This window comes from Aspergillus niger (assembly GCF_000002855.4).
Source record: "Aspergillus niger supercontig An01".
Classification (NCBI taxonomy): domain Eukaryota; kingdom Fungi; phylum Ascomycota; class Eurotiomycetes; order Eurotiales; family Aspergillaceae; genus Aspergillus; species Aspergillus niger.
The window spans coordinates 716158-740742 of record NT_166518.1 but is presented as its reverse complement, the minus strand read 5'-3'; the positions used below and the strand labels follow the sequence as shown (position 1 = coordinate 740742).

Sequence of the window (24585 nt, the reverse complement as noted above, 5' to 3'; positions counted from 1 at the left end):
GAACGTAGCTGTGAAGAAACTGGAGGTGGGGAAACGGGAATTAAGAATTAGGTAGGAGCAGGACTCGAAACATGGATGAGGAGTGCTAAGGAACGATGGTTCTCTCTCTAACACTTACCCATTGGGAAATGTCAAGTCCTGTGGCGACAATCTGGAACCACAACAAACGGGGGTTGAGAGATATAAGCGATATGAACGACTGGGTCTTCTGATCTAAACTTTTCCAGTCGACTCTTGGAAAACGGGGCTTAATCGAAATGAACAGTCGATTGGCAATGTAGCACCCCCGTGATCGGATGGAGGAGCAAGTCTGATGGTGTGGCTTGTCGCGTGGGTAGGCTTTCTCTGAACTTTGCTTGCGTTTAGCAAAGGATTATCACAGCACAAGCCACCTTGCAGGCTTGGACACGGCGGATAAGGAATGGCTAGAACCGTGCGACGCGTGCACACGTTGAGATTTTTACCCCAGGGTGAAGGATCAACCAAAGAAAGGGAGTTTTTGCAAGGTACAGGGGCCAAGAGATGGTGGCTACGTACTCCAAACCGTACAGATTCTAGTGGTAGTCGAAAGAGTCGCTAAGCAGTGATCACGATTCCGGACGTTCCACTGGCCACGGTAATTGGTTGGTGAGGGAATTCTGGTGGACCAAGGACTGAGGGATTTGGACCAAAAGGAGGAGGCAGCAGCACAGCCTCAATCCAGATCATCCAACGTTCCAGGGATTGATGGAGGGGGAAGAGTGGAAAGCTGCCAGTGTGATGGAAGCAGGGGTGGGGGGGCTAAGTTGGAGGAAGAGTAAAGTAGTTACTCGTAGTGATGGTCGTAATGCTACCTGGGACGGGTTAGAAAATCTTTTTAACTTAACACTCTGGGCAGGAAGGGTACTTTTAAACGAGAGAATGGAGGAATTGGATGACGATGACGTTGACCACTTTGCGGGAGACAATTGGGACCAGAGGATACTGCCCGAAGCCGACCGGGGAATGGGATTGGGGAAGTATTCCGTACTTGATGGAAAAGGAAAGTTTGTGGAAAAGAAGGACTGAAAAGTTGGGATATGGGATATGGGGGGATTTACTGGGTGTGAAGAGTGATAGGCACAAGTGTGCGGACCAGCTTCTCCATGCTGGGTAATGGTGATGTAGACTAATGCAGAGGATAGATCGATAGAGCCTGAGCTTCCCACCAGCAGCAGGAATCGGCTGTTTGTGACGAGAGTCCCGGACTAATCCGGGTGGGGCTGATGCTCTGATGCTTCCAGCTCCAGCCACCTTCAATCACTTGAATCTGAATCTGAATCTCAACTCGACTCCTGATGCAGTTTTAATTGAAATGAAGAAGAGGTCAGCAATGATAATTCTACATAGCTAACTAGCATCCGTCCTGAATCAAACAAACCCCCACCGTGCCAGAGTTCCTTCTCACAGTAAAATACTGATAATTCTAAATTCCCAGGTTCCTGGACTGCCGTGACACCGGATGATGGTGGAAAACCCACTCACTATGCATTTGCACTGCCACGATCAGGCCCACCTTCAGGGGAATGGCCCCCCTTTGACGTAAGATGCTCATTCGTTCGGCTTACTGGCTTCACAGTGCACACAAAGTTCTGGAACCACTTGTAAGTTCAACTGGTTGGGTTTGACCGCATTTAAGATGGTGAGCTGGTTATCGGGCTTTGAAACTGGGAGACTTGCAGAGTCTAAGTTCAGTCTCCCGCATAGTCGCAACACGTTGCTAGACAGAGTACAACCCGCCCGATTTCAATGCTAATATTGGAAAACCGGAGATATTGAGAAGATGACAGCAACGAACGAGACACCAACAATGAATTACCAACTACCTAATGATATTACCACAGCACCAGCTGACTAGTAATCAGTTCCCTTATTCAGTAACTGTGATGCTCGTATACAACCAGTGCTAAGTTGTAGGTTAACTAGTTACAATGTATCTCTGACTAACGGCACACCCCTCGGATTGGATACAGTCACATACACAATCAGTACATACAGTATATACATACATACATACAGTGGTATGATTCACAATCAAAAAGCGGCTGAGACATCCAGCCACGTTAATTGAATAGTCAAGCCATCAAGACTATCAACAAACTAAAAGAATTTTAACTTCAAGCCTCGAAGAAATATGTTGTTGCCAGATGGATCACGGAACTTGCTTAGAGCAGACCCAACTTGATCCGTGCACACTTTTTCCCGTCCAGCCCGTCCCTTGCTGGTTGACCCACTCCCATTCACCGGTTGCTTTGCAGCCACCAATCATAGTATTTGTTGCATTCTCTCTATCGTTAAGCTGGATCGGAGGTGTTGAACAAGTTACTAGTTGGTGAGTTAGTTATTTAGTTAGCTAGCTAGTCTAAAAAAATTAGATTTGCTTAGATATAGATAACAGAGAGATGGAGATACTGTGGCTTGTTTGTGGCATTTTTCAACTCAGCAGAATTACCTAAGCTACCTACAGGGATGAGAGGGTGAGTCAAGGGTCTTAGCAGGTCCATGAGCCACAGTAATCACTAGTAGTATTTCGCATCTCAGTTATCAGATCACATCAGAGCCCCCCAAATCAGTCAGCCTAGCATAAGAACTACTACGTGTGTACTGGTTAAACGGAGTCACGCAGCCCCCCACCTGCAGGACACATGAATCCCGAGTGATTGGGGCACATCCCACTTTGTGTTCGCAATAAATAAGCTTATCAGGAGGCTACACAGCCTTGTTACAAGGCTATAGGCGGCGGCGTTTTTCTTCTTATCTTAAATGAAGCCCAGGTTTACGATTGGGGAACATCGGGGCTATGCTAGTGCATTTACCTCGTCGCAGTTGCGGCGGAGTGGCGGTGTTGAGGAAATGGCCAGGTTTACTGTTGCCGTCTGCGCTAGGACGTAGTACTGCCGACAAATCTGATAATCGTGGATGATATTCTTCTTTGCTATCAATGCCAATGTAGGTAAAATCATTAATAAACATCTATATCACTACGTTCACAGGGTAGTCGGATATATGAACAGGTATATAAGACGGCGCCAACAAAAACGTATCAACAGCACAGACTGCATATCTTCCTGTGAAGGAACGCTGGATACTCCAAAATGGCAGACTAAATATATCAAATGCTTGGTCGCTATGATGTGTCCTTAAGCGGGACCTCCGCCCAAGCCTGCGTACGTGGTTAGCAACATCATTGATTGAGAAGTTGGAGGGATATACTGACCCGCTGCAAATGCAAGATACCACGTGCGTGACGCTCCTCCATCAATCCAGCTATAATCGAAATTGGACTGTGCGAAGAAGTTCCACGAAGACGCAGGGTCGATCAGTGCCAAGTTGGCGTACAAAACACCCTTCCATCCGCCAGTGACGTTCAATGCTGGATCGGTGGCATTGGCCGAGAAGAGTGCATTCCACTCCTCTCGAACGAAGTTTTGGCTCCGTACATATGGAGACGAAGGCAAGAGGGGCAACATGTGGATACTTTTGACTATATTAGCATGCGAAACAGAGAAACGTACGAAGGACATGCATACCCTTGGATGTATTCCAGGTTGTTACCAAAGTAGGTAGTGTGATCCACCTTGTTCTCAAACAGCTTCGAACCTTGTCAGTTGCGTGTAAACGGACTTGGGGTCGGGCCAGAAACTTACAATTCCAGTCACCTTGTTGGCGATAAAGTTCGCAGGCTGATTCTTGTTATCACTCTCCATGAGGAAGTAGTTGTGCAAGCTTCGTCGGAGGATGCCCAGCATCAGGTTGCCGCGGGCTTCCATGCTGGCATCGCCAATCGTCTTTCCCCACATCTTCAGTGCGTACGCGAACATGGTATCTTCCGAGGTTGATTCCTCGTCCTTGCCGTCAAACGACTCGAACAGACCCTTCGCCCACGAATGCCCATGGTACCAATCGAAAGAGCGCGAGAATGGGAAGTATGGGTCGTTTGCGGCCGAGTTTCCGGCGTCACGGACAAGCATATTCACCCAGGCTTTGTTGGAATCCGTGAGCCAGGTCGAGTCGAGCGAGCCAATAATGGCAGCGGCATGGATAAAATACCCATAGTGGAAGTGGTGGTCATTGTAGTAGGTGTTTCCAAAGTCAGCGCCAGAATCGCCTCCGTAGCTGGCAGAGGACACCACACCCTTCCAAACGCTGTCATACACCAACGGAAATTGTTGCTTATTGTCGACAAAGCGAGAAAAGGCGGTCTTCAGATTCTGCAAAGCCGAAGCTGCCAGGTCAGGGTTACCCCCTAGCTTGTTCACTGTGTAAACAAGAGTTGCAAATTTGCTCAAGGCCTTGCCACTGTAGTACATGCTATTCAGGTCTGACTGCTGGTCAATGCTTTGGTTGAGCTCAGTGGGCGCCACAGATAGGATGACTTGTTTGGCAGCAGCGCTCAGATTGTTCACGTTACCGGCCGATACCGACCACGGGTCGAAACCCATTTGAGTTGGAAGGTTCGGCTCCAGCATCGTCCAAGTTTCTCCTACTACAGCAGTTGCATTACCCTTTGTCGTTGTCCGAAGCGTGATGCTGGTCATGCGGCCCTTGGTGGTGTTATCAAACGATTCGACGTGATGCGGCAGAGCATACATAAGCAGTGGAGTCTGTTGCAGCTGCTTCCCTGACTTCGCGAATGCCAGATTGTATGTACCAGAATTGTCCTGAACCGACCCGGATACAGCAGCCTCCAGAGCGAAGACACCGCTAGATCCGTCCAAAAGCTTCTCACCAGAATCACCTGCTGGGTTCTTCGTGATCTGAACGGTCCCAGACCATCCACTTGGGCCACGGAAGTCGGTGTTAGATTCCAAGCGGAAATCCGGATCCTTTCCATCTTGAGGGATGGCATAAACAAGCCACTCTGTTCCATCCGCCAGAGAGACCTTATATTTGTAGATGCCAATCCGGGGCGAGGAAGCAGTGACGACTTTGCTGAAAAATACACCACTTTGAATCAGGGGCTGTAGGTTGTTGTACATGCCTGTGACGAAACCCATCCCCTGCACAAGAGGAATAGTTATCCTTTGGCTTGACCCGGGAGTAGGACTCAGAACAGCATCAGCGGAGAATGGCAAGAGGTTCTCTGCAGTCAGCACAGTTGAGGTGTTGAGTTCTGTGGCTGAAAGGATCATATGCTGGATGCCAATGGGATTGATGTAGTACGAAATGGGATTGCCAGGAATGTTGGCGTTGGTGGGGCCATTTGCAACGACATTAACCTCGTTGTGGGAAATGGCCATTCCGTAACTTTTGGCATTCCCGCTTCCCTTCGCCCATGAGAGACCATACGGATGGGTAAAGGTAGTATTGCTCTGCGACCCGAGGAAGAGTCCAGCGTAGAACTTGTTTGTCTCAATTGGCGTAGTGACATTTTCCTATGGTCGTTAGGCAAGTCTTGACAGGTCTTGTTCGGGTATACATACAATTCCTTTCTTAGGCACCGGATGATCGTTCCGCGCTGTGATGGTTTGCGGGAATGGGGTTGTCGCCAATGGCACAAATACGTCCTGACCAGACATTGGTGTAACTGAGGCTAACGCCAAGGCATGTCAGATATTATATGGCATATATTATTTGAAAAAACTTACCTTGGACAACACTTGAAGTGATAGAATTATCCGCTTGCGTTGTTTGGCTTGCAGTCGTGGTCAGACTTGCTGAGCTCGAAGGCTGGGCTGAACTCGCTGAGCTCGTAGGCTGGGTGGGACTTGTTGTACTCGAAAGCTGGGTGGTGCTTGTTGTACTCGAAGGCTGGGTGAGGCTTGTTGTACTCGAAGCTTGACTGCTGACCTGGGAAGAGTCGGTTGTCGCCTCTGGCACGTTTTGGCTAGGAGCCTGCGGCGTGGAGGTATCAGAAGTCTCCGGCTGCGTTTGTGGTTCCGTAGCTGAGCTAGTCGTTTCCGCGCTGGCCGGTTTATACGCTGATACCGGCACGGTCACTGGATAATTCTTGCCCCAGCCTGGTAGAAACTCGCTCAATAATTCGTTTGGGAGGTCTGCGGTATCGCCCAAGGATTCAAGCAGCCCATCAAGTCCCCAAGGATCTTTCGTGTTCCCCGTCGATGTCGGGGTTGGGAGCACCGGATGACCCTCGCGCTCAAGGCTAGTCGGATAGAGCTGAATGGTAATTAGAATCCGACTCCATGATGGTTAAGTCACGTTGCACTTACACCGTTTGTACCAGGGAGTATTCTTTCAGTTTCAGCACCTGGTGGAAATTGCGTCTTTGGAGACGCAGTTGAAGATGAGCGTCTCGGGGCTGAGTATACTCCTTCTGCAGCTAGAAGCCACATTAGCAAGAACGATGAGCCCCATCTGTGTTTCCTCTCCATTGTGAAGGTCTGTGCCGTCTTTCTAGAATGAAAGATCAAGATTGAAAAGTGTAGTAGACGGATTAAATCCCTCCACACGTCCCAAGGCCAAAGGGCTAGTATGTATGAAAGTGGCCAGCCAGTAGGGTTGGTTGAGGAGGTGGATCAAAACATGAAAGAAAACAGCAAGAATGATCGCAACGGAGTCATCCACAAGAATGATACTATATGAAGGGGCCAACGATGGATCTCTAGGTCTCCTTTGGTGGACTGATAACTGAGTGTACGGAACACCCCAGAGACAGGCTCCAGTATATGAGGGAGGGACAGGAAAGGATAGTAAACAACAGAAGCAGATCGAGCGGCGGAAGACATTTTCAAATAGCAGTGAAATAGCTCACCTAGGTTGAGTATAGATTCCGGTCTCAGCCAGTAGGAATCTCAGGCCCGGGCAAAACTCCGGCCCCGGTGCAGAGGGATACCAGACGGACACTGGCGGGCTGGAACAAGTGCCAACGAGGTATTACGAGGCGTCGATCTGCACAATGGTCAATGTTGTGGTGTCTGATCCCAGGCCTCGAGGCATAACGAAAACATAGCACGGGGAATGCAGGGTTGAGGGGGGCGGAATGCACCATCCTCGGGCTCTGCCAGCCGGGGGCGCATGCAGAGCACCATCTGCCTGAAGTCGGGCGGGTATGTGCAGGGGAGAGGAAGCTTACTGCAGCCGGATGATTGAGACAGCTGATGAAGGGGGCAGATTAATCGTACTTAATCGGCATAACCGATGGAGGGGCAAATGATTGTTGATAGTGTCTTGGATGAATTGCTAGTGTGAACAGATAAACTAATAGTAGTGGTTTTGAAGGGGGGGAGAAGAGAAGAGGAGGGAGGGAACGGGTGATGGATGAACTTGCTTGTCGCTGTTTGAAGGTGCGGGTAAACCAGAACAAGTGGAGCATCTCCCAAGGCTCATATACTTTCCTAAGAACGAAAGTACTTTCTCATCTTTCACCTTCTGACCAAAGGAACAAAATTGAAAACTGTCCGACCAGCCTTGCGACCGGTTTCAAGTGTCTCATGCTCCACGATCTGATTCTCTGTGGCTTTCTCCATCTCACGGCTGCCTTTCCCAGACCTGGTCTGGGAGGCGTATGCTCCCCAGGCATCAAGGAATGTACCTATACGCCAAGGTTAAAGTCAATGTAGTAAGTTTTATTATTGAATGCTCCATCTCTGATTTTTTCCCGGCCAACGCCCGTCGTGGCATTCCACCCTGTCACTCGTCGTTGCAAGGGACGCGAATAGCTCTCTGAGTGGCTTGCTCATATCCATGGATCCAAGTCGGACCGAATCTCGATGTCCATGTGGCCTGCAATCTAAGGAAACCGCACCGCATCGGGGAAAGAGAGTATCACGGCGCAGGGACTCACCAGACCTGATCATCTTGGGTCCAAAACACTGCTTATTCGACAACCTTAAAGGGGGGTGACCAACCCCGGAGACTAATGCCTTGCAAAAAGGGTCCAGCACTAAAACAACTTGAAACCAGTGCTGGTCTGCAGATCGGATGCTACGAACAATCCGGTTGATGCGGGGATGACACAAAAATCATCACCTTGACAACAACCCCTCTAGCCTCAGCCTCTGAACCAATAACCCCATCGTTCGGAGAAATCTTAAAATGACTTGGTATCATGACCAAACTTAATTCTACAATAACGCCACCAAAAGACCCCAGACTCGCAAGATGCCTTGCTCTCGTCTATTCAGTTACCCACCATGACTGCCAACTCGTAGTAGCCAGACCACCACATACATTAAGCCATGGGCTTTTCCATCGGCTTGATGACACCTTGCTTGATCATCACGCGTGGCTTGGTTGCATTTTGGAAAGTCTCCTTAGTAGACCATTCAGGACCGATTGGCAGACGGAGCGATCTCTCGTACTGCTGCTTCGTTTCGAAGGGGTGGGGGAGCTGCGTGGCCATGTACTTGGTGTTCTAGACGAAACAGCAGACGTTAGTTTATCATGCACAGAATAAGAATAAGGATCACACGCGCTAGAGCCCGACTGATCGTCGTTCTTACCTTCTTGACCCGTTTCTCGTTGATGATGACCCGGGAGAGCTTGGCATCCTTCCGGTCTTCCGGCTTCACTCCCTCGACCTTAGTGAGGAACCGTTTCTGGCGCTTTTGCTGTTTCTTGCTGATGCCATCACCAGCCCAGCTACCCCAGCCGGGGAGGGTGTTGTCGATCACTTGATCGTCTTCCTCCTTGATGGTGTCGAATTTCTCTTGCTCAAAGTCCTGCACGACTTCATCGCCCGCAAAGGCCCTCTTCACCAGATCATGGTTCTTGAGAAGCACCGGCACGCTCTCCTCATCGTCGCTACCGTACACCTCGGCATCAACCTTCTTTTTGCTAGGTGCTGATGCCTTTTGGGCTTTGGGTGCACTCTTCGATTTACCGCTGCTGGCATTCGCGTCATCTAGCGTGATGTCAACGGTTTGCTGTGAGTCGTTCACTATGGCGCGACGGTTATTGCGGTTCGTCTGCACGAGCCACGGGTTCTCCTCCACAGCAGCAGCATCTTCTTCTTCTGCGATTTCCTTCTGAGGACGACCACGAGGCTTATTCTGGGGGGCTGCCGGTCCCTTCTTTGCGGGACGGTCAACAACAATGTCGACCTCTTGATCCGCCTCTTGCTGAGCCTCATCATCAGAACCCGGTGCTTCTTCGAATTCATTCCGAGCCAGCTTCGCTTTGGATTCCTTTGCTGTCTTCGCCTCCTCCTTCTTGCGGCCAAACTTCCGGCGACCGACTTCGGATTCCGCCTCAGACTGCGACTCTTCACCGTGGAGCTCCCGATTGAGACGGCGAACTTCAGCATCATTTTCTGCTTTACGCGCAGCATCCGCATTCTGCATGAACTTCATCGAAAGGAGCTTGGCGTGGGGCCCCTTCAACTCTGTGTCAGCATCATCGTCACCTTCCAGCTGGCTAAGCTTCTGGCGGATCTTGCGCTTCTCAGCATCCGACCCAGCCTCTTCATCCCATGGGTCCTCGTCTTCGGACTCAGAACTGGATGAGCCAAGATAGTCTTCATCGCCGTTGGTGACGCGCTTTCCTTCGATCCTCTTCCGTAGTTCTTCCTCCCGCAAGGCCAGATCCTGCGTGCCACGTCGAGCGTCCTCATCCCAAGCGGTCCGACCAGTCTGCTTCAGGCTCTTCGCCCACTTGCTCTCCTTGTGCTTCGAACCCATTCTGGCCTCTGCTCTCAGGCGATCGTTCTTCTCCCTCTCCTCTTCATCCAGGTCCACGCCGGCTTCTAAGAGAGCCTGTCGTTCCTGTTGCTCAAGCCTCTCTCTCTCCTTGCGATGCACACGACGGTACGACTTGCTCTTAATCTTCTTGATGCGCTTGGCGCGTACTTCCTCCCGGAAGAGCAGATCACGACGCTTCCGTAGTTCCGCCCTGCGAGCCCTGATCTCCTCAATAGGCAATTTCCGCGCCTGGAGTTCTTCAAACTCTTGCACCTGTTCTTCCGCTGACTTTCCATTATTTTCAATAAGCCCGCTCTCCTGAAGAATATTTTGGATAGTGCTTTCAAGATCCGTGCGCGGTTCAGCAGCACCCATCCGGTGCGTCTGGTTTGCTTCGGGATCAGGCAAAGGGAACACAAGATGCTCGGCTCGGCGGTTCGCCTTGACAGTCTCCAGCCAGCGGTCAAGAGTCTCTTTGCTCTTCTCATATGCGGCCGCTCGGTCCAGCCGATCCTGTTGGCGTTTTGCAAGAGGCGCATCCAGCTTTCCAGGAACACCGGACGTCTTCGTGTTTGAGGTCGTAGTAGCGTCGACATGCTTGAGGGAACTCTTGAGGCGAGAATCTGTAATTGATGGCAAAAGATCGGCAATAGTGAGTTTTCGCGTAGAAGTCAGACCGAACTCCGTAGGGGCCCCTTGTTCCTGCTTTCCACCGGTCTTTCGTGCTGTCTTCGTAGTACCCTCGGTGTTCATAGCGTTGACAAAGCTCTGTAGCTTGGAAAGACCATGCTCATCCACCTCATCTTCGTCCATGTCGTCTCCCGATAATGGCAGTTCATCGTCATTGTCGTCCGAGTCGCTGTCCTCGCTTTCGGAGTCGTATTCTTCCGATTCATCGCTCTCAGCCGATTGCTTAGACTTAGACTTGGCCTTCTTAGCCTTTTCCTCTTCTTCCTCTGCCATGTTCATATCCCAAGCCGTAGTCAGGTCTATCGCATCCTCTCCGAGGTCGTCCGAGTCGTCTTCGAGATCGTCCTCGTCCTCTGATACTTCAGCGTCCTCGGACAAGTTAATTTCGCGAGTGCGCTTTTTGCGTTCCGGGGCCTTCTGCTTCGGTTTGTTTTTCATCGTAGAACTGCCGCGGAACGTGAAGCCCTCGAACCTCTCCTCATCACTGGAACCCATGGCTTCGTCACTGTCCAACTCGCTGTCATCGTCACTGCCGACCTCACCAATCCTCCACCGGTGTCCTTCGCCATCGCTACCAGCATTCGAGTCCATTTCCGACGCCTCATCGTCTCCAGTGCGACGGCGCTTGCTGTAATCCGGGCCGTCCGAGTCGTCGGCATCTCGAGCATTGTGTCGCTTGCGTTTGAAAGGTTCGTCCTCCTTGCCTAGACGGGTGCGCTTGACTCCCAGTTTTCCAGGATTTTCGCTCTCTGCGATCGCAAATGCATTTAGGTAGTTTCCGGACTTCTTGTTCTTGGGTGCGGGCTTCTTCGATTTCTGCAAGGACTGGTCCCGGTCTTTGGGACCGCGCATTTGCGTTTGCCTGCGAGGCATGATGGGCGTGTGTCGCAGCTCCTGAGCTGTATTTTATGTAAATGATAATCTATTCAGAGAAATCCCAGGAAATAAAATAAAGGAAAGAATGACTTGAATGGCGACGACGCACCGCAAGAAGTTGTCAAGATGCAGCCGTTGATTTTTTTACTTTTCCGATGCGGACCACGAAAAATGTTCTTGGCGGGGCGGAGCTACTCCTCTCTAGCGCCGCCCAGAAAGAGCCTTCCTATCGACTCTTCCCCGAACATCTTGTCCAACGCTCCGTCTTGTTACCTCCGCAACCCACCGACCGTCAATTGCCTCCCTGCCTGCCCACCATGTTCAAGCCCTCGCAGCCCATGTTGGCGCGCTTGCGCCTGACCACCAAACAGGTCCTTGGTGGCTACTACAAGGGTAACCGGACCGGATCGATGGGTTACTTTGCGAAGAACGGGTCATATGTGATCGATTGGAAAAAAGTCCGCACTTTCGTTGTGCCTGAGAATTTGGATCAGTTTAAGGTGGGATTATACCTTCTATGATGTTCAATTGACTTTTACCTTGGGATTGAAAGACTAATACGGATATGTATGATATAGTTGACCCCCTTCGTGACCAAGCGTATGCCTCCCACGAAATCCAAGTACACGAAAGAAGTCGAGAAGCGCGGAAGGATCGTTACCCTTGAACGGGCTTTCAGCGGAAAGGACTATCTCGATATGTGGGCCTCGGACAACGGTCAGGAAGTTCTGGAACAGGAGCGTCTGGACTCTGAGGCCGCAACGGAACAGTCATCGACTACTCAGCCTGCGCGTCAATAATCGGCATCGCAGTCGTTGCAGTCCTCCAGAGGGAAAGACATTCGGATTTTTCGGACATGATGAGGCATATCATACATACCCCCTTCGTCCATGCACAGTTTGGCGGTTACATCAGGCATGAAATGACGCGGCGCCGGAGTTGAGTCGATGCTGTTCTGATAGTGTTGCTCTTTGGGTAGCGATCACTGAATTTGATCGGCTCTGCATGCTTTATTTGCCGGTCTGGCTTGTGTGGACTGTATTCTATGTACAGTAGCTGTGGGATTTGATGTTGAGGGCACAGTTTTATACAGGGCTACCTTGGTATCAAGCGGTTCAGAAGACACGGCGTGTAGCTTGGGTCTTACCTTGCTTGGTACATGTATTGGTTCGCGGCGCATCTCTGGGTTTTTTATTGCATATTAGCAAATGGTTTAGATTTCACCAATTACAGATTTCATGAGGTTCGGGAATATTGGTATAATCCGATCTAGTCTTGCAATGCGGTCTGCATTGGGATTTAAGGTTATTTCCCTGCAGTTTGGATCGTGAAGAGACGCTTTTAAGTTAGAGTTGGTGATACGAGCTGGGATATACATGAGATCCAGCCCTAGTATTACTAGAAGCCTTCTAGACTAGTAGAACGCTACCTTTCGAATACCTAAAGCATAAAAATATATGCTATGCAGCTTACTATCCATCACTAAGGACACTACATACTGTAAAGGGGCATTGTAGGTGCAGATCTAATATCACGCAGTCTTCAGTTTTCGGGCCTCATGGCCATTGTTACTTTATACTTCATGTTTTTGTCATCCTCAACTTTGCTACTCGTATATTAGTCCTTGAGCTGGTGTTAAAATCTGTAAAGCAGTTAACCCCTCTATATGACTGTAGGTAGTAGTATCGGAATGACATGATACAAATCATTAGTATGTAGCTTAATTCCAAGGCACAGTCGATGAGGGGCTGTAGTAGTTACTATATATATATAAAGTGTTGCGACGGGTACTAGTAGTAGTACTAGCTGGCACCCAGCTACAGTGAGATGGAATGAAAATCTATCGCTTATAGGTCATAGACACATTCTATATAGCGACAAGAGAATAGACAGCCTCTAGGAAGGTACTCTCAGTCCTCAGCATGCAGATGAAGAGTTCCAGCATCGTCTAGATAATTAGAGCCATCAGACCATTATTAAGCGTGATATGGGCGGCGTGGCGACAAGGTGAGTGGCAATAAGGGTATTCGGTGCGAAACGGTGCGTGGCCGTAGAAGCAATCAGCGGCGATCCCGGACTGCCTGCAGGACGAGACAGCAAAGAGAGCTGCCATGCTCAATCCATCCTCCACACACCTCCGCTTTACTGCGTGTTTAGGCTGTTCATCCGTGGGCTGCGGCATGGAGACGCTTGACTAATGCTGTTCATCTCTACAGTGACCATCACATTTGTCCGCCCGAGTCTTGTCGACAGACTTTAATCTCAGCGTGATCGTCTAAACGAAGCTATGTTCCAGTCATTTACGGGGAACTCCCGCCGTCCACGGCAGGTTAACCTCGGGGGCCGCAATACGAACCCTTTCGCCGCATACCCCTCTGGTCGACAAAATCCTCACGGCGCAGGCCCTCAGAATACTCTTGCGATTGCCCAACAGGAACGGCTTGCGAGACAGCAGGAAAGAGAGCGGTTGACGGCGAGCCGACTCGTCCAACGGACATGGAGGGGTTATCGGAGCCGGAAGATAACGCGCAGGACGTGGCGCAACGAGTGGGATACCACGGAGAAGAAGCAGGGCAAAGATCATGTTCCCTCCTTTGAGATCCTCGCCCAACAGCCTGATGTTGTTCTGCAACCATCCCTCCGATACGGAACAGCTGCGGACTGCTTATCGCAGCTTCGTTTGCTGGTCCAGTTCCTGGAACCGTGGGACAGTGGGGATATTGCCCGGCTGGTATACTTCTCCGAGGCATTTCAGAGGACATTGCATGAAGTACCCTCGATTGCGACCGAGGGGGAATGGACCACGCCGCTGAAGAAACTGGCGAGTTTGACTCTCCGTGTCTTGCGGTCAGTGACGTCGCCAACGGTACCGGTTTTCGCGGTTCAACGTCTCCTTCAGCTACTCGTCTTTCTCACGGGGCTGATACCGAAGCACATGGCACGACTGGCCAAAGAATACTACTCGGTTATGGTGATTCTCACAACAGACTTTGAATCAATATCTACGAGGTATAAGCTGTCCAGGGATAGCCTTACTGAGAGTGTGCTTGCTTTGCTTCGACCTATCACATCTGAGACTCTTACGGCCTACGAGTGGTTTGCGAAAATCTATCTAACCATCCCCAACCTCCCGGAGTATATTGGAAGTCTGGATGGATTGGCAAACAATATCAATTATAAATTGCTGACCTCCGCCTTGGGGCCGTTGCAAACGTTGTTCGGAGACCGACCTAAGAGCGCAGAAGATGTAGATGCCCGTCTTTGGCTGCTTGCTTATTTTATATTCTTTCACCGTTGCGCTCTGGGAGGCCAGACAGGTCGTCCGGCTCCAGAACCAGGTTTTGTGAAGGTGGTATCGGAGCTGCTGAACTCTACCGCCGTGCATATATCTCGGCGCTTAGAGTCGGAAGAGTCTAATGACTACGACGAGGCGCCTGAACAAACGCCACTGCACCCGTTCATCAAGGAGCAGCTAGTTAGCCTTGTGAATCAGAGTAATATTACGGGGCTTCTTTCTCAGCTACACACTACACATCTCTCTCAGGGTGAGCTGGCAAACGCTCAATCGGATGCATCTAAAGAAGCCAAGATTCTTGCAACATACGCTCTGACGCTGCTGAGAGTATTCCCTCGCCGGGGTGATGACATTCGGATGTGGTTGTATTTGGGATCGGCGACTTCGAGTGACCAGCTGACAGGCCAGGAAGGCTCAAGAATACCCGCGATCAAATACTTTTGGCAAGCATCAAAGGCTAGCAGAATATTTGCTGCCATTAGTCAAGATTCGACGAAAGTGTTGCCTCTGCTGAAACCGGCCGAGGAATCGCAGGGTACTCGGTCCCCGGAGATATCCCAAGTCGAAAGGGATGAAGAATGGACGATCATACTTCTATTCCTCGAGCTCTATACTTTCGTTTTGAAAGTTATGGATGACGAGGAGTTCTTTTCCAGCGAGTCTTCTTTCACCGCCTCCTCGAACACAAGAGTTTCCTGGACCAAGGAGAGCGCCCTTCCACTGAAAGACATCAAAGATATGACAATATTTCTCAAGAACCTAGGTTTCACATTGTATTGGAACTCAGCAGATCTGAGCGAAAAAGAAGCGACTCAAGACACTGGGGGCATTCGAAGCTACTTTAGCTCATCTGCAGCGCCACCGGACGCTATTGCAAGCGTGAGGGACATTGAAATGAAGAACAAAGAGAAAGGCCTCCCCGGCGTCACGGGAATTCCGCTGGACTACTTCAAGGGTCTAGTCACTGGCCTCTTGCGGATGATCCATGAGCGTGATTCAAGGCGGAAATTCCTTCCAGACGGGCATTGGTTGATGACAAGCCGCTTCGACATGGAAGGCTTCATCCCTGCCGTTGTAGCAGAAGAGGAGAATAGGCACCAGCTGCAAGATGAGGATGAAGAGGAGGAACAGGATGATCTAATGAGCGATGCCTACTTCGAGCCTTCCCCAGGCCTGATCGGTACCGGCCGCGCTCAACTGACACGTCGCATCGAGGCACTGAGACGTCGCCAACAACAGGCTGCTCGCCGGAAGCAGCTGGAGGCTGTGGCCCCGAGGATGGAGATTCTCCGCAACATGCCTTTCTTCATACCTTTCCCGACGAGAGTCCAGATCTTCCGCGAATTCATCTATCGGGATCAAATGCGTCGAAGACAGGGGTATATCGACCCAGATGCCTGGCGCATGTCTGTGGCGCAAGCCTCAATGGGCCGTCTGATCGATGGGCGTCCTGCTGTGCAAGATATACTGAGCCGGCACCATGCCAATATCAGGCGCGAGAGCATCTTCAAAGACGCATTCGATGAGTTCTACGAGTTGGGGGATGGGTTGAAGGAGCCCATTCAGATCACGTTCATTGACAAGTTTAATACAACCGAAGCTGGTATAGATGGTGGTGGTGTGACCAAAGAGTTCCTCACGAGCGTGACTAGTGAAGCCTTTAAATCGACAAGTGATCTAAATCTATTTGAAGAGAACGATCAGCACCTGCTCTATCCGAACCCGGCTGCGGTTGAGCAGCGACGAGAGCTTCTGAGACAGCTCGGCTTTGTCGAGAACACTGCAGAATGGAACGAGAACGTCCGTGATCTACTTAGGCGCTATGAATTCCTAGGCCGTATCATTGGAAAGTGTCTATATGAGGGCATCTTGGTGGATGTCAACTTTGCCCCGTTCTTCCTGCTGAAGTGGGCTTTGACGGGCGGCACGGGTTCGGCCCAGCGCGAGACAGCCTACCGCGCCAACCTGAACGATCTGAAGGATCTGGACCAGGGGCTATACCAAGGATTGGTAAGTGAACAGTGGTGTTCTTGAAATCGTGTGCCAGCTGCTAACCGATGCTGCAGTTGCAACTGAAGAACTATCCGGGCGATGTGGAGGACTTCTCGTTGAACTTCACCGTCACCGACACGATACCGCTTCCCGACGGGGGTAACCGTACGACTACCCGAGACTTGAAAAGCCATGGGTCAGACATACCTGTTACGAATCAGAACCGGTTGGTTTATATCTCTTACATTGCTCGCTACCGGCTTCAAGTCCAGCCTGCTCTGCAGACCAACGCTTTCCTCCAGGGCCTGGGACAAATCATCCAGCCGTCGTGGCTGTCGATGTTCAACCAGACGGAGCTGCAGACGCTTGTGAGTGGCGATTCAGGAGACATTGATGTAGCCGACTTGCGACGCAACACGCTTTACGGAGGAGTATACACGATCGGGGACGACAAAGAAGAGCATCCCACCGTCAAGCTGTTCTGGGAAGTGATGGAGAAGATGTCCAACGAAGAAAGACAGAAAGTGCTTCGATTTGTGACATCGACCCCGCGGGCTCCTTTATTGGGTTTCAGCCATCTCAATCCTCGATTCAGCATTCGAGACTCGAGCGAGGATCAAGAACGACTCCCCAGTACAAGCACCTGCGTGAATCTTCTCAAGCTGCCCCGGTATACCAACGCCAATATCCTCCGGGAGAAGCTTTTGTATGCGGTCAATTCCGGAGCTGGATTTGATCTGAGCTGAAGAGGGTGGAGATTTTGCATGACCCGGATCGGTCGATGCAATTATACATGCAGCGCATTTAGTGAATAATCATGAGTAGCATAGCTGAGGCGTCCTGGTGATCCATGTGTCCTGTTTTTTCTGTGGTCGTTGCTGTGGTTGTTGATTACGCGTTTCATTGTGTGTCTATTTTTCCGAGGATGAGTGCTATTTCTAGCTCGAGTCCTGGTATCTACTACACTTGCTTTCGTCTCGGGGCTTTGTTCATATTGCGAGGGGTAGCTTCGACCAACCAGATAGATAGCTTTCATCAATACTTGTTTCGAGACTGGTTCGCTTTGTTAGGGATTCTTTGTTGATTGAAGGCCCGACCTCTGCAGACACACTGTGGCTGCTGTTCCAAGCTCCCGTGTCAATGAAACCATGAATGGATGGTGAAAGAATGACATGGATGGATGATGGCGATATTATTGATTGACTGCCTGATGGTGGCCTAGTCTCGTTTTAATGCCTGAGGCACATGTAACTTAAAGATCCTTCAATGTGTTAGTTTGGTTTTTTTCCTTTTTTTTTTTTTTGCCGCTCGAGTTTAAAGCCCGAAAAGGAACCCACCATTTCCGTGAAGCACCGTTCAAGCGGCGAGGACCATAGACTATTTAGGTTTAGCGCCACCTGCCGACCCAAAGACAGCAAAAGAAAATTTTATCGTTTTGAGTTTTTTTCAGATAAAAAAAAAAAAAAAAGGCAGGCAGAATTTCAGTCCGTCAGTCACAGTCAGAAAAGAAGGTCTTTTTCGGGGCGATTTTCATTCTTCGCCGTCTCTTCTCTTCCTCCTCCATCCGCTCTTCTTCCTTCTTTCTTCCTTCCCCAAAAAAATCCATAAAACCCTTCTCTGCTGTCTATCCCCAGCATCCTTTTCTCTTCTTCCTCCTTTTTCATATCTCCCTTTTTCGAAAACTCCTCGAAAAAAACCTCCTAAAAAAACGGGAAAAAAGAACAAAAAAACCAAAGTAATTATCCCCTCCCCTTCGTCCATCAGAATTTCGTTGTTCCGTGTTGGGGCCCTACTGTGACTTTTTCCCACTGCCTCCGAAAAGTTGTGCGGTGTGTGTGTGTGTGGGCGCGCGTGTTTTGTGCGTGCATCTGGAAGTTTTCCCTCAACCGCATATTCTTCATTCCTCGTGATCGTCTTTTCGCTTCACTTTCCCATCCTCCTTTCATATCAGCAGCCGTTGTCTTGACGGTCTTTCTCGGTGTCTAAATTGAGGTTGTACTTTTGTTGCGTGGATCATCATTACTCCTCCACCATCCCCTCCTCTCTCTGTCGACCTTCCCTTGCCTGGCTCTATCACGGTGATAGTGTGACCGCCTGGGAAGGAAATCCCCGTCTCCATCAGACAAGCCCACACTGCCTCTGTGTTTTATCTTATCCCCTTGCTCATCTCCCGCTGTCATCATTTGTCTCTGCTTCATTGTCTTGCGATTGTTCTCGTTCATTGTTGCTTGAGAGCTTTGTTCCAATCCTCCAGTTGGTCGCCTGTTACAGCTTGTCCCCCTCCCCCTCCTCACACACTCTCTCGTATCTTCATCATCGAACACTGTGCTGACATCTTTTTTTCCTTCTTGTCCAACAGTAACACCACAAAAATGTCTGCCGACGTCTCTACCACCCCCGCCGCCGAGAACGTCAACGGCGCCGCTGAGGCCAGCCCTGCTCCTGCTGCTGCTGCCCCCAGTGCCACCACCCCCGAGGTCACTGCCGTTGAGAACTCTACTCCGGCTCCCGCTGCCAACCAGCCTCACTCGGCTTCCCTCTATGTCGGTGAACTCGACCCCTCGGTGACCGAGGCCATGCTCTACGAGCTCTTCTCTTCCATCGGCCAGGTTGCCTCCATCCGTGTCTGCCGTGATGCCGTCACCAGACGCTCTCTTGGATACGCCTACGTTAACTACAACAACACCGCCGATGGTGAGCGTGCTCTGGAAGACCTCAACTACACTCTGATCAAGGGCAAGCCCTGCCGTATCATGTGGTCCCAGCGTGACCCCGCTCTCCGCAAGACTGGCCAGGGCAACGTCTTCATCAAGAACCTGGACAGCGCCATTGACAACAAGGCTCTCCACGACACCTTCGCTGCCTTCGGCAACATCCTCAGCTGCAAGGTCGCTCAGGATGAGTTCGGCAACTCCAAGGGATACGGTTTCGTCCACTACGAGACTGCTGAGGCTGCCAACAACGCCATCAAGCACGTCAACGGCATGCTGTTGAACGACAAGAAGGTCTTCGTCGGCCACCACATCTCCAAGAAGGACCGCCAGAGCAAGTTCGAGGAGATGAAGGCCAACTTCACCAACGTCTACATCAAGAACCTCGACTCTGAGATCGATGACGATGAGTTCCGCAAGATGTTCGAGAAGTTCGGTGAGATCACCTCCGCCACCCTCAGCCGTGACCAGGAGGGCAAGAGCCGTGGCTTCGGTTTTGTCAACTTCTCTACCCACGAGAGCGCGCAGGCCGCCGTCGAGGAGATGAACGACAAGGAGATCCGCAGCCAGAAGCTCTACGTCGGTCGTGCCCAGAAGAAGCACGAGCGTGAGGAGGAGCTGCGCAAGCAGTACGAGGCTGCCCGCCTGGAGAAGGCTTCCAAGTACCAGGGTGTCAACCTCTACGTGAAGAACCTGACCGATGACATTGATGATGAGAAGCTCCGTGAGCTCTTCGGACCTTACGGCACCATCACCTCTGCCAAGGTTATGCGCGACACCAACGTCGAGCGCGACCAGTCTCCCGACTCTGCTGGTAAGGAGAAGGAGGCTGACAAGGAGAACGACAAGGAGGCCACCCCTGAGGCTGAGAAGGCTGAGAAGGCCGAGGAGAAGCCCAGCGAGTCCTCCGAGGAGAAGGACAAGGAGGCCAAGAAGTCTGACAAGAAGCCCTTCGGTAAGAGCAAGGGTTTCGGTTTCGTCTGCTTCAGCAGCCCCGATGAGGCTTCCAAGGCCGTTACCGAGATGAACCAGAGAATGGTCAACGGCAAGCCCCTCTACGTTGCCCTTGCCCAGCGCAAGGATGTCCGCCGCAGCCAGCTCGAGGCTAGCATCCAGGCTCGCAACACCATCAGACAGCAGCAGGCCGCCGCTGCCGCTGGTATGCCCCAGCCTTACATGCAGCCCGCTGTCTTCTACGGCCCCGGCCAGCAGGGCTTCATCCCTGGTGGTCAGCGCGGCATGGCCTTCCCCCCTCAGCCCGGTATGGTGATGGGTATCCCCGGTGGACGCCCCGGCCAGTACCCCGGTCCCTTCCCCGGCCAGCAGGGTGGTCGCGGCATGGGCCCCAACCAGCAGATTCCCCCCAACTTTGCTCAGGGTATCCCCATGGGCATGCAGGGCCCTGGTGGCATCCCTAACGGCATGGGATACCCCCAGATGGCTCAGGTGCAGTTCGGACGCGGCGCTGGTGGCCGTGGTCAGGTCCCCGGAATGCCCATGGGTCAGGGTATGCGTGGCGGTCCCGGTTACGGTCAGGGCCGTGGTGCTCCTGTTCAGCAGGGTCAGATGCGCCCTGGCCAGGGTGGTCGCGGACAGAACGCTGCTGCGCCCGCTGGTCCTCAGGAGGGTGCCGCTGGTGGTGTTAACGCTCAGACTCTGGGTGCCGCTCCCCCGGCCCAGCAGAAGCAGATGCTCGGCGAGGCTCTCTACCCCAAGATCCAGGCCCAGCAGCCTGAGCTGGCTGGTAAGATCACTGGTATGCTTCTGGAGATGGACAACACCGAGTTGCTCAGCCTGTGAGTTTTTTTCCCTTCTGCTCCATTTGACTGTCAGTTCTTGTTGCTAATATATTATTGTAGGCTTGAGGACGAGGAAGCCCTGCGCGCCAAGGTCGATGAGGCCCTTAGCGTTTACGATGAGTACATGAAGAACAAGGGCACCGAGTCCGAGGCTCCTGCCGCTGAGGCTGCCAAGCCCGAGGCGGAGAAGGAGGCCTCGACCGAGGAGAACAAGGCGTAAATCCGCGTCTCATCTCCTGCACCGGTGGTTTGATTTCAGCAGTCTGCCATGTCGGACCTTTTTGACTCCCACCTATTTTTGATGACCTCTTTTACCTCTTTTACTCGAATTAACGATTTCACCTCTTATTTTCCTCCTATCCGACACCTCCTTTCCATTTTACCCACCCCCTAACCTTTCCACTTTTTTTTTTTTTTTTTTTTTTTAACACCTCTCTTCTCTTTCCCTCCTGGTCCTGATATCCCTCGGTTCCCAAAAGTTCTTTGTTAGTGGTGTTATCGGTCCATGATTAGCGAGCGACATCACCTTGACCGGATTTCCCGTCTCTTTTCCTTTCTCCTACTTCCTCTTGAAGGGCGCTTTGAGGGTTCTTTCCCTGTCAATGTTATAGTGCACGTGATACAAGAGGGCGCTGGGCAAAGGAAGGCGGGCCGATTCTGGGAACGGAGATGAAAAGTTGTTCGGATGCCATGGTTCTCTTATTTCATGTCACGAGAGGGAGGAAGTTGTGACGTCTTTTCTCTTCCTATCCCCGCCATACTACCTACCTCGTATCCTACGATATGACACGAGTGTAATATAGACTTATGACTTCCTCACGGGATCTTTCTCACGTATTCTACGTAATATGTGGACCTCCGTTTCTATTTTGTAGACGTAACTATTTGTATTTACACGGTTCCTGTACCTCATAATATCCACTATCATACATCCTCCCCTGCCCATATATACTCAAAACATCATGTTGTAGTATACTCAACGACCCCTCAAAAAGAAGGATACTGCTGCCCAAACATATCCGCCAGATCATCAAAGTTACTCCCTTCCAGCAGATCCACAATCCCGAAATCAAACTCTCCCACCGCATCTCCATTATTATCATTCGTAGTACTAACCCCCTCCGCAGAGAACAAACGATCTTCGTGAGACAAGTGTACATGGCTACTAGTGTTAGTAGGTTCATGCAGGCCAGATGTTGTTGCAACAGTAGCAGTAGCAGGGGTTCTCCTTCCTGCCCGTCCTCTTGCATATTCTTCATTCAAGTTGGTCGTGGATAGCGAGTTAATGGGAGTGAAGAAGGTAGTCTGGTGAGGATCTACTACTACTTTTCGTCGTTTGTTAGGTGATGATGATGGATCACCTGCGGTGGTGGTATTTTCATGGATAGTCCGAGATAGAAGGGAAAGCGCCCTGTGGCAGTGCTTGGCTGCGTCCCATTGCGTGGACATGGTGTGCAGAATTGTGAGACATTTGGTAATTTCTCTGGTTTACGGTTGTTAGTGGGGTGGGTTGGTAGGTAGGTTGGGCGGGTGTGGGGTGCATGCAGGTTAGGGGGGTTTTGTGAGACAATTGTGCAGGAAGAAGATCGGGGGAGGGTAACGTACTGAGCTCCCTTGGACAGGACGTATTGGCGGAGTTGGCATGCAAATGCAAGGACGAGACCTGACATCCAGGCAGCAGAGAGGAAACCGGGCCAGAAGAATGATTGACCGCTTTCTTGTTGCGTCGTTAACGCGGAGATGATCTCCCTTGCGGCATTGATGCAAGTTTGAAGTCCGGAGCAGAATTCGGGGGTAGAAGGGCTGAGGGAGAGGGAGGGGCGGTTGATGAGGAGGATGAGATGTTGGTAAAGAACAGTGAAGAAGGGGGCGAAGTTGAATGCGGCGGTGGTTGTTGCTGCTGGGGAGGATGATGGGGGTTGGTCGGTGGATGACTGTTGTGGTTGTGGTTGTTGTTGTTGGCCTTGAAGTGTCTCGATGGAGAGATTGTTCCACCATTTATGGACGTCTGTGATGAGGAATAGAACGGAGCTACGTGGGACGGAGCGCACAGTAATAGATTTGTGGAAGAGCTCGAGGGCTCGTCCTGTCAGGGTGCCGGACTCGACGTAGCTTGCAAAGGCAAGTTCGCGGCGGTTTTGCTGGGCTTCTTCGGCTGAGGAGCTGCTGTGGGCTGAGAAGGCATGCGGTGAGGTGTTTTCAAGGTGTTGGTTGCTTGTGAGCTGGGAGCGGTGTTCCCTTTGCTCAGCATACGACGTAGACCGGACGAAATGGGATCTATTGCACATTCCTGGTATATGGATTTCAGGCGCATTGGGTGAACAGACGTCGATATCCGAGTCTTGCACACCGAGGGGCAGCCCAAGTGCCTGGCTTAGGTACCGATCAATAGCGTAGGCACACCAAAAGATCCTCTTGCGCAACTGTCTGTCGTGGGTTGTGAGCTCCTTGTATCGGTACGGACAGCGATGGAGACCAGCGTGCAGCATGGAACGCAGCATGCAGCCACCTACGGTGGAGGCTGTCCGGAGGGACATCCTTGCAAGCAGATATAGTTGGCAAGCAAGAAGTGCCTGCAAGGACAACATATCATGTTTACTAGTCAGCGTCCCAAGGAGAGAATGCATGCTGCTGGGCGATTCAATCCGAGACTCCAGCGGGAGATTGATCTCCGGATGGACAGAATTGGCCAAATTGAAGATACACTGGAAGATTGTTGTCCAGCAAACATGTCGGTGATCGGCCATCGCTTCGTTACGGGCTGGCTCCTGGCGATCTTCTGAATAGAGTCCCTCCATGGCCTGTAAAAAAGTAGGGCCATGTAGGAAAGGGAACAAAGGATGCCAAACTTTGAAGTACACCATCATGAGTTCCCGAGCTGTATCAAGCGGGGGAGCGTTCCCCAAGACCGCTGCCACTGCGGAATCATATGCCCATCGGCACGGAAACTGGTCATCCTGCAGTGCAACCGGGGACGTCTTATGCGAGGCATCACTGCCTACCAAGGTATCCTCGGGCTGGGGGAAGTCTTGAGCAGGCGATGAACCACTCGGATCTAGACTTTCGGAGAAAGCCCGTCGGACGGTATTGATGAAGTAGACGCCACTGGAGCTACCGACAAATTGGCTCTCATCCTTGGAATGCGCAGTCAGGGAACCAATCTCGGATGGGCCATTGGTAAGGTCCGGAGGCTCCATTCTCGTGGGATCATGATGCTGCCGTCGCGGATAAGGAGAGAGCATGGAAGAGAAGTTGGCGTTGAAGTCAAGGATCTCGGATTGAACTGCGAGACGCAAATCCGGGTGCCTGCTTAGTCATGGATGGAGCACAGATGGGGCACCACACACCATCAACATTTCTGATGCTATGAATATCAATCCCTGGATATTGATTTTCTCTAGGAGGGCCTGCTATCATAAAGGCGTATGACCCACTTCTGGTCTCTCAACCGTCAGAGGGTGAGTTGACTCTTATGATGTGGATGTCTAATGCTGACCAGCCTATACTGCTTGCTGAAATTATTGGCAAGAAGTGAGCACCCTGTTCCACGGCATAAATGCCTAGAGGATATGTACCAGATTGGAAGATAGACCTGTGTATCGTGTTTGGATATGACTGTGACATGA

The 24585-nt window shown here is 51.2% G+C and overlaps 6 protein-coding genes across 6 annotated transcripts; 3 read left to right on the top strand and 3 right to left on the bottom strand.

Moving 5' to 3' along the window:
• Positions 1-3158: 3158 nt before the first annotated feature.
• Positions 3159-6350, bottom strand: An01g03090 (uncharacterized protein; the record flags this gene model as incomplete). The annotated part of the gene is made up of 6 exons (XM_059746807.1): positions 3159-3495; positions 3549-3610; positions 3666-5393; positions 5442-5551; positions 5607-6135; positions 6189-6350. 6 exons carry the CDS (start codon positions 6348-6350, stop codon positions 3159-3161), a joined length of 2928 nt encoding a protein of 975 aa, XP_059603145.1.
• Positions 6351-8149: 1799 nt separating this feature from the next.
• On the bottom strand, positions 8150-11159 carry An01g03080 (uncharacterized protein; the record flags this gene model as incomplete). Its single annotated transcript, XM_001388705.1, has 2 exons — positions 8150-8332; positions 8421-11159. The coding sequence occupies 2 exons, from the start codon at positions 11157-11159 to the stop codon at positions 8150-8152; spliced, it is 2922 nt and encodes a 973-aa protein (XP_001388742.1).
• Positions 11160-11479: 320 nt separating this feature from the next.
• On the top strand, positions 11480-11962 carry An01g03070 (mitochondrial 54S ribosomal protein mL41; the record flags this gene model as incomplete). The annotated part of the gene is made up of 2 exons (XM_001388704.3): positions 11480-11662; positions 11741-11962. 2 exons carry the CDS (start codon positions 11480-11482, stop codon positions 11960-11962), a joined length of 405 nt encoding a protein of 134 aa, XP_001388741.1.
• Positions 11963-13449: 1487 nt separating this feature from the next.
• On the top strand, positions 13450-17195 carry An01g03060 (uncharacterized protein; the record flags this gene model as incomplete). Its single annotated transcript, XM_001388703.3, has 2 exons — positions 13450-16467; positions 16524-17195. 2 exons carry the CDS (start codon positions 13450-13452, stop codon positions 17193-17195), a joined length of 3690 nt encoding a protein of 1229 aa, XP_001388740.1.
• A 1626-nt stretch (positions 17196-18821) lies between these two features.
• An01g03050 (uncharacterized protein) lies at positions 18822-21087 on the top strand (the record flags this gene model as incomplete). The annotated part of the gene is made up of 2 exons (XM_059746785.1): positions 18822-20956; positions 21027-21087. The coding sequence occupies 2 exons, from the start codon at positions 18822-18824 to the stop codon at positions 21085-21087; spliced, it is 2196 nt and encodes a 731-aa protein (XP_059603144.1).
• Positions 21088-21946: 859 nt separating this feature from the next.
• On the bottom strand, positions 21947-24376 carry An01g03040 (uncharacterized protein; the record flags this gene model as incomplete). Its single annotated transcript, XM_059746776.1, has 3 exons — positions 21947-22442; positions 22565-24242; positions 24307-24376. 3 exons carry the CDS (start codon positions 24374-24376, stop codon positions 21947-21949), a joined length of 2244 nt encoding a protein of 747 aa, XP_059603143.1.
• Positions 24377-24585: the final 209 nt, after the last annotated feature.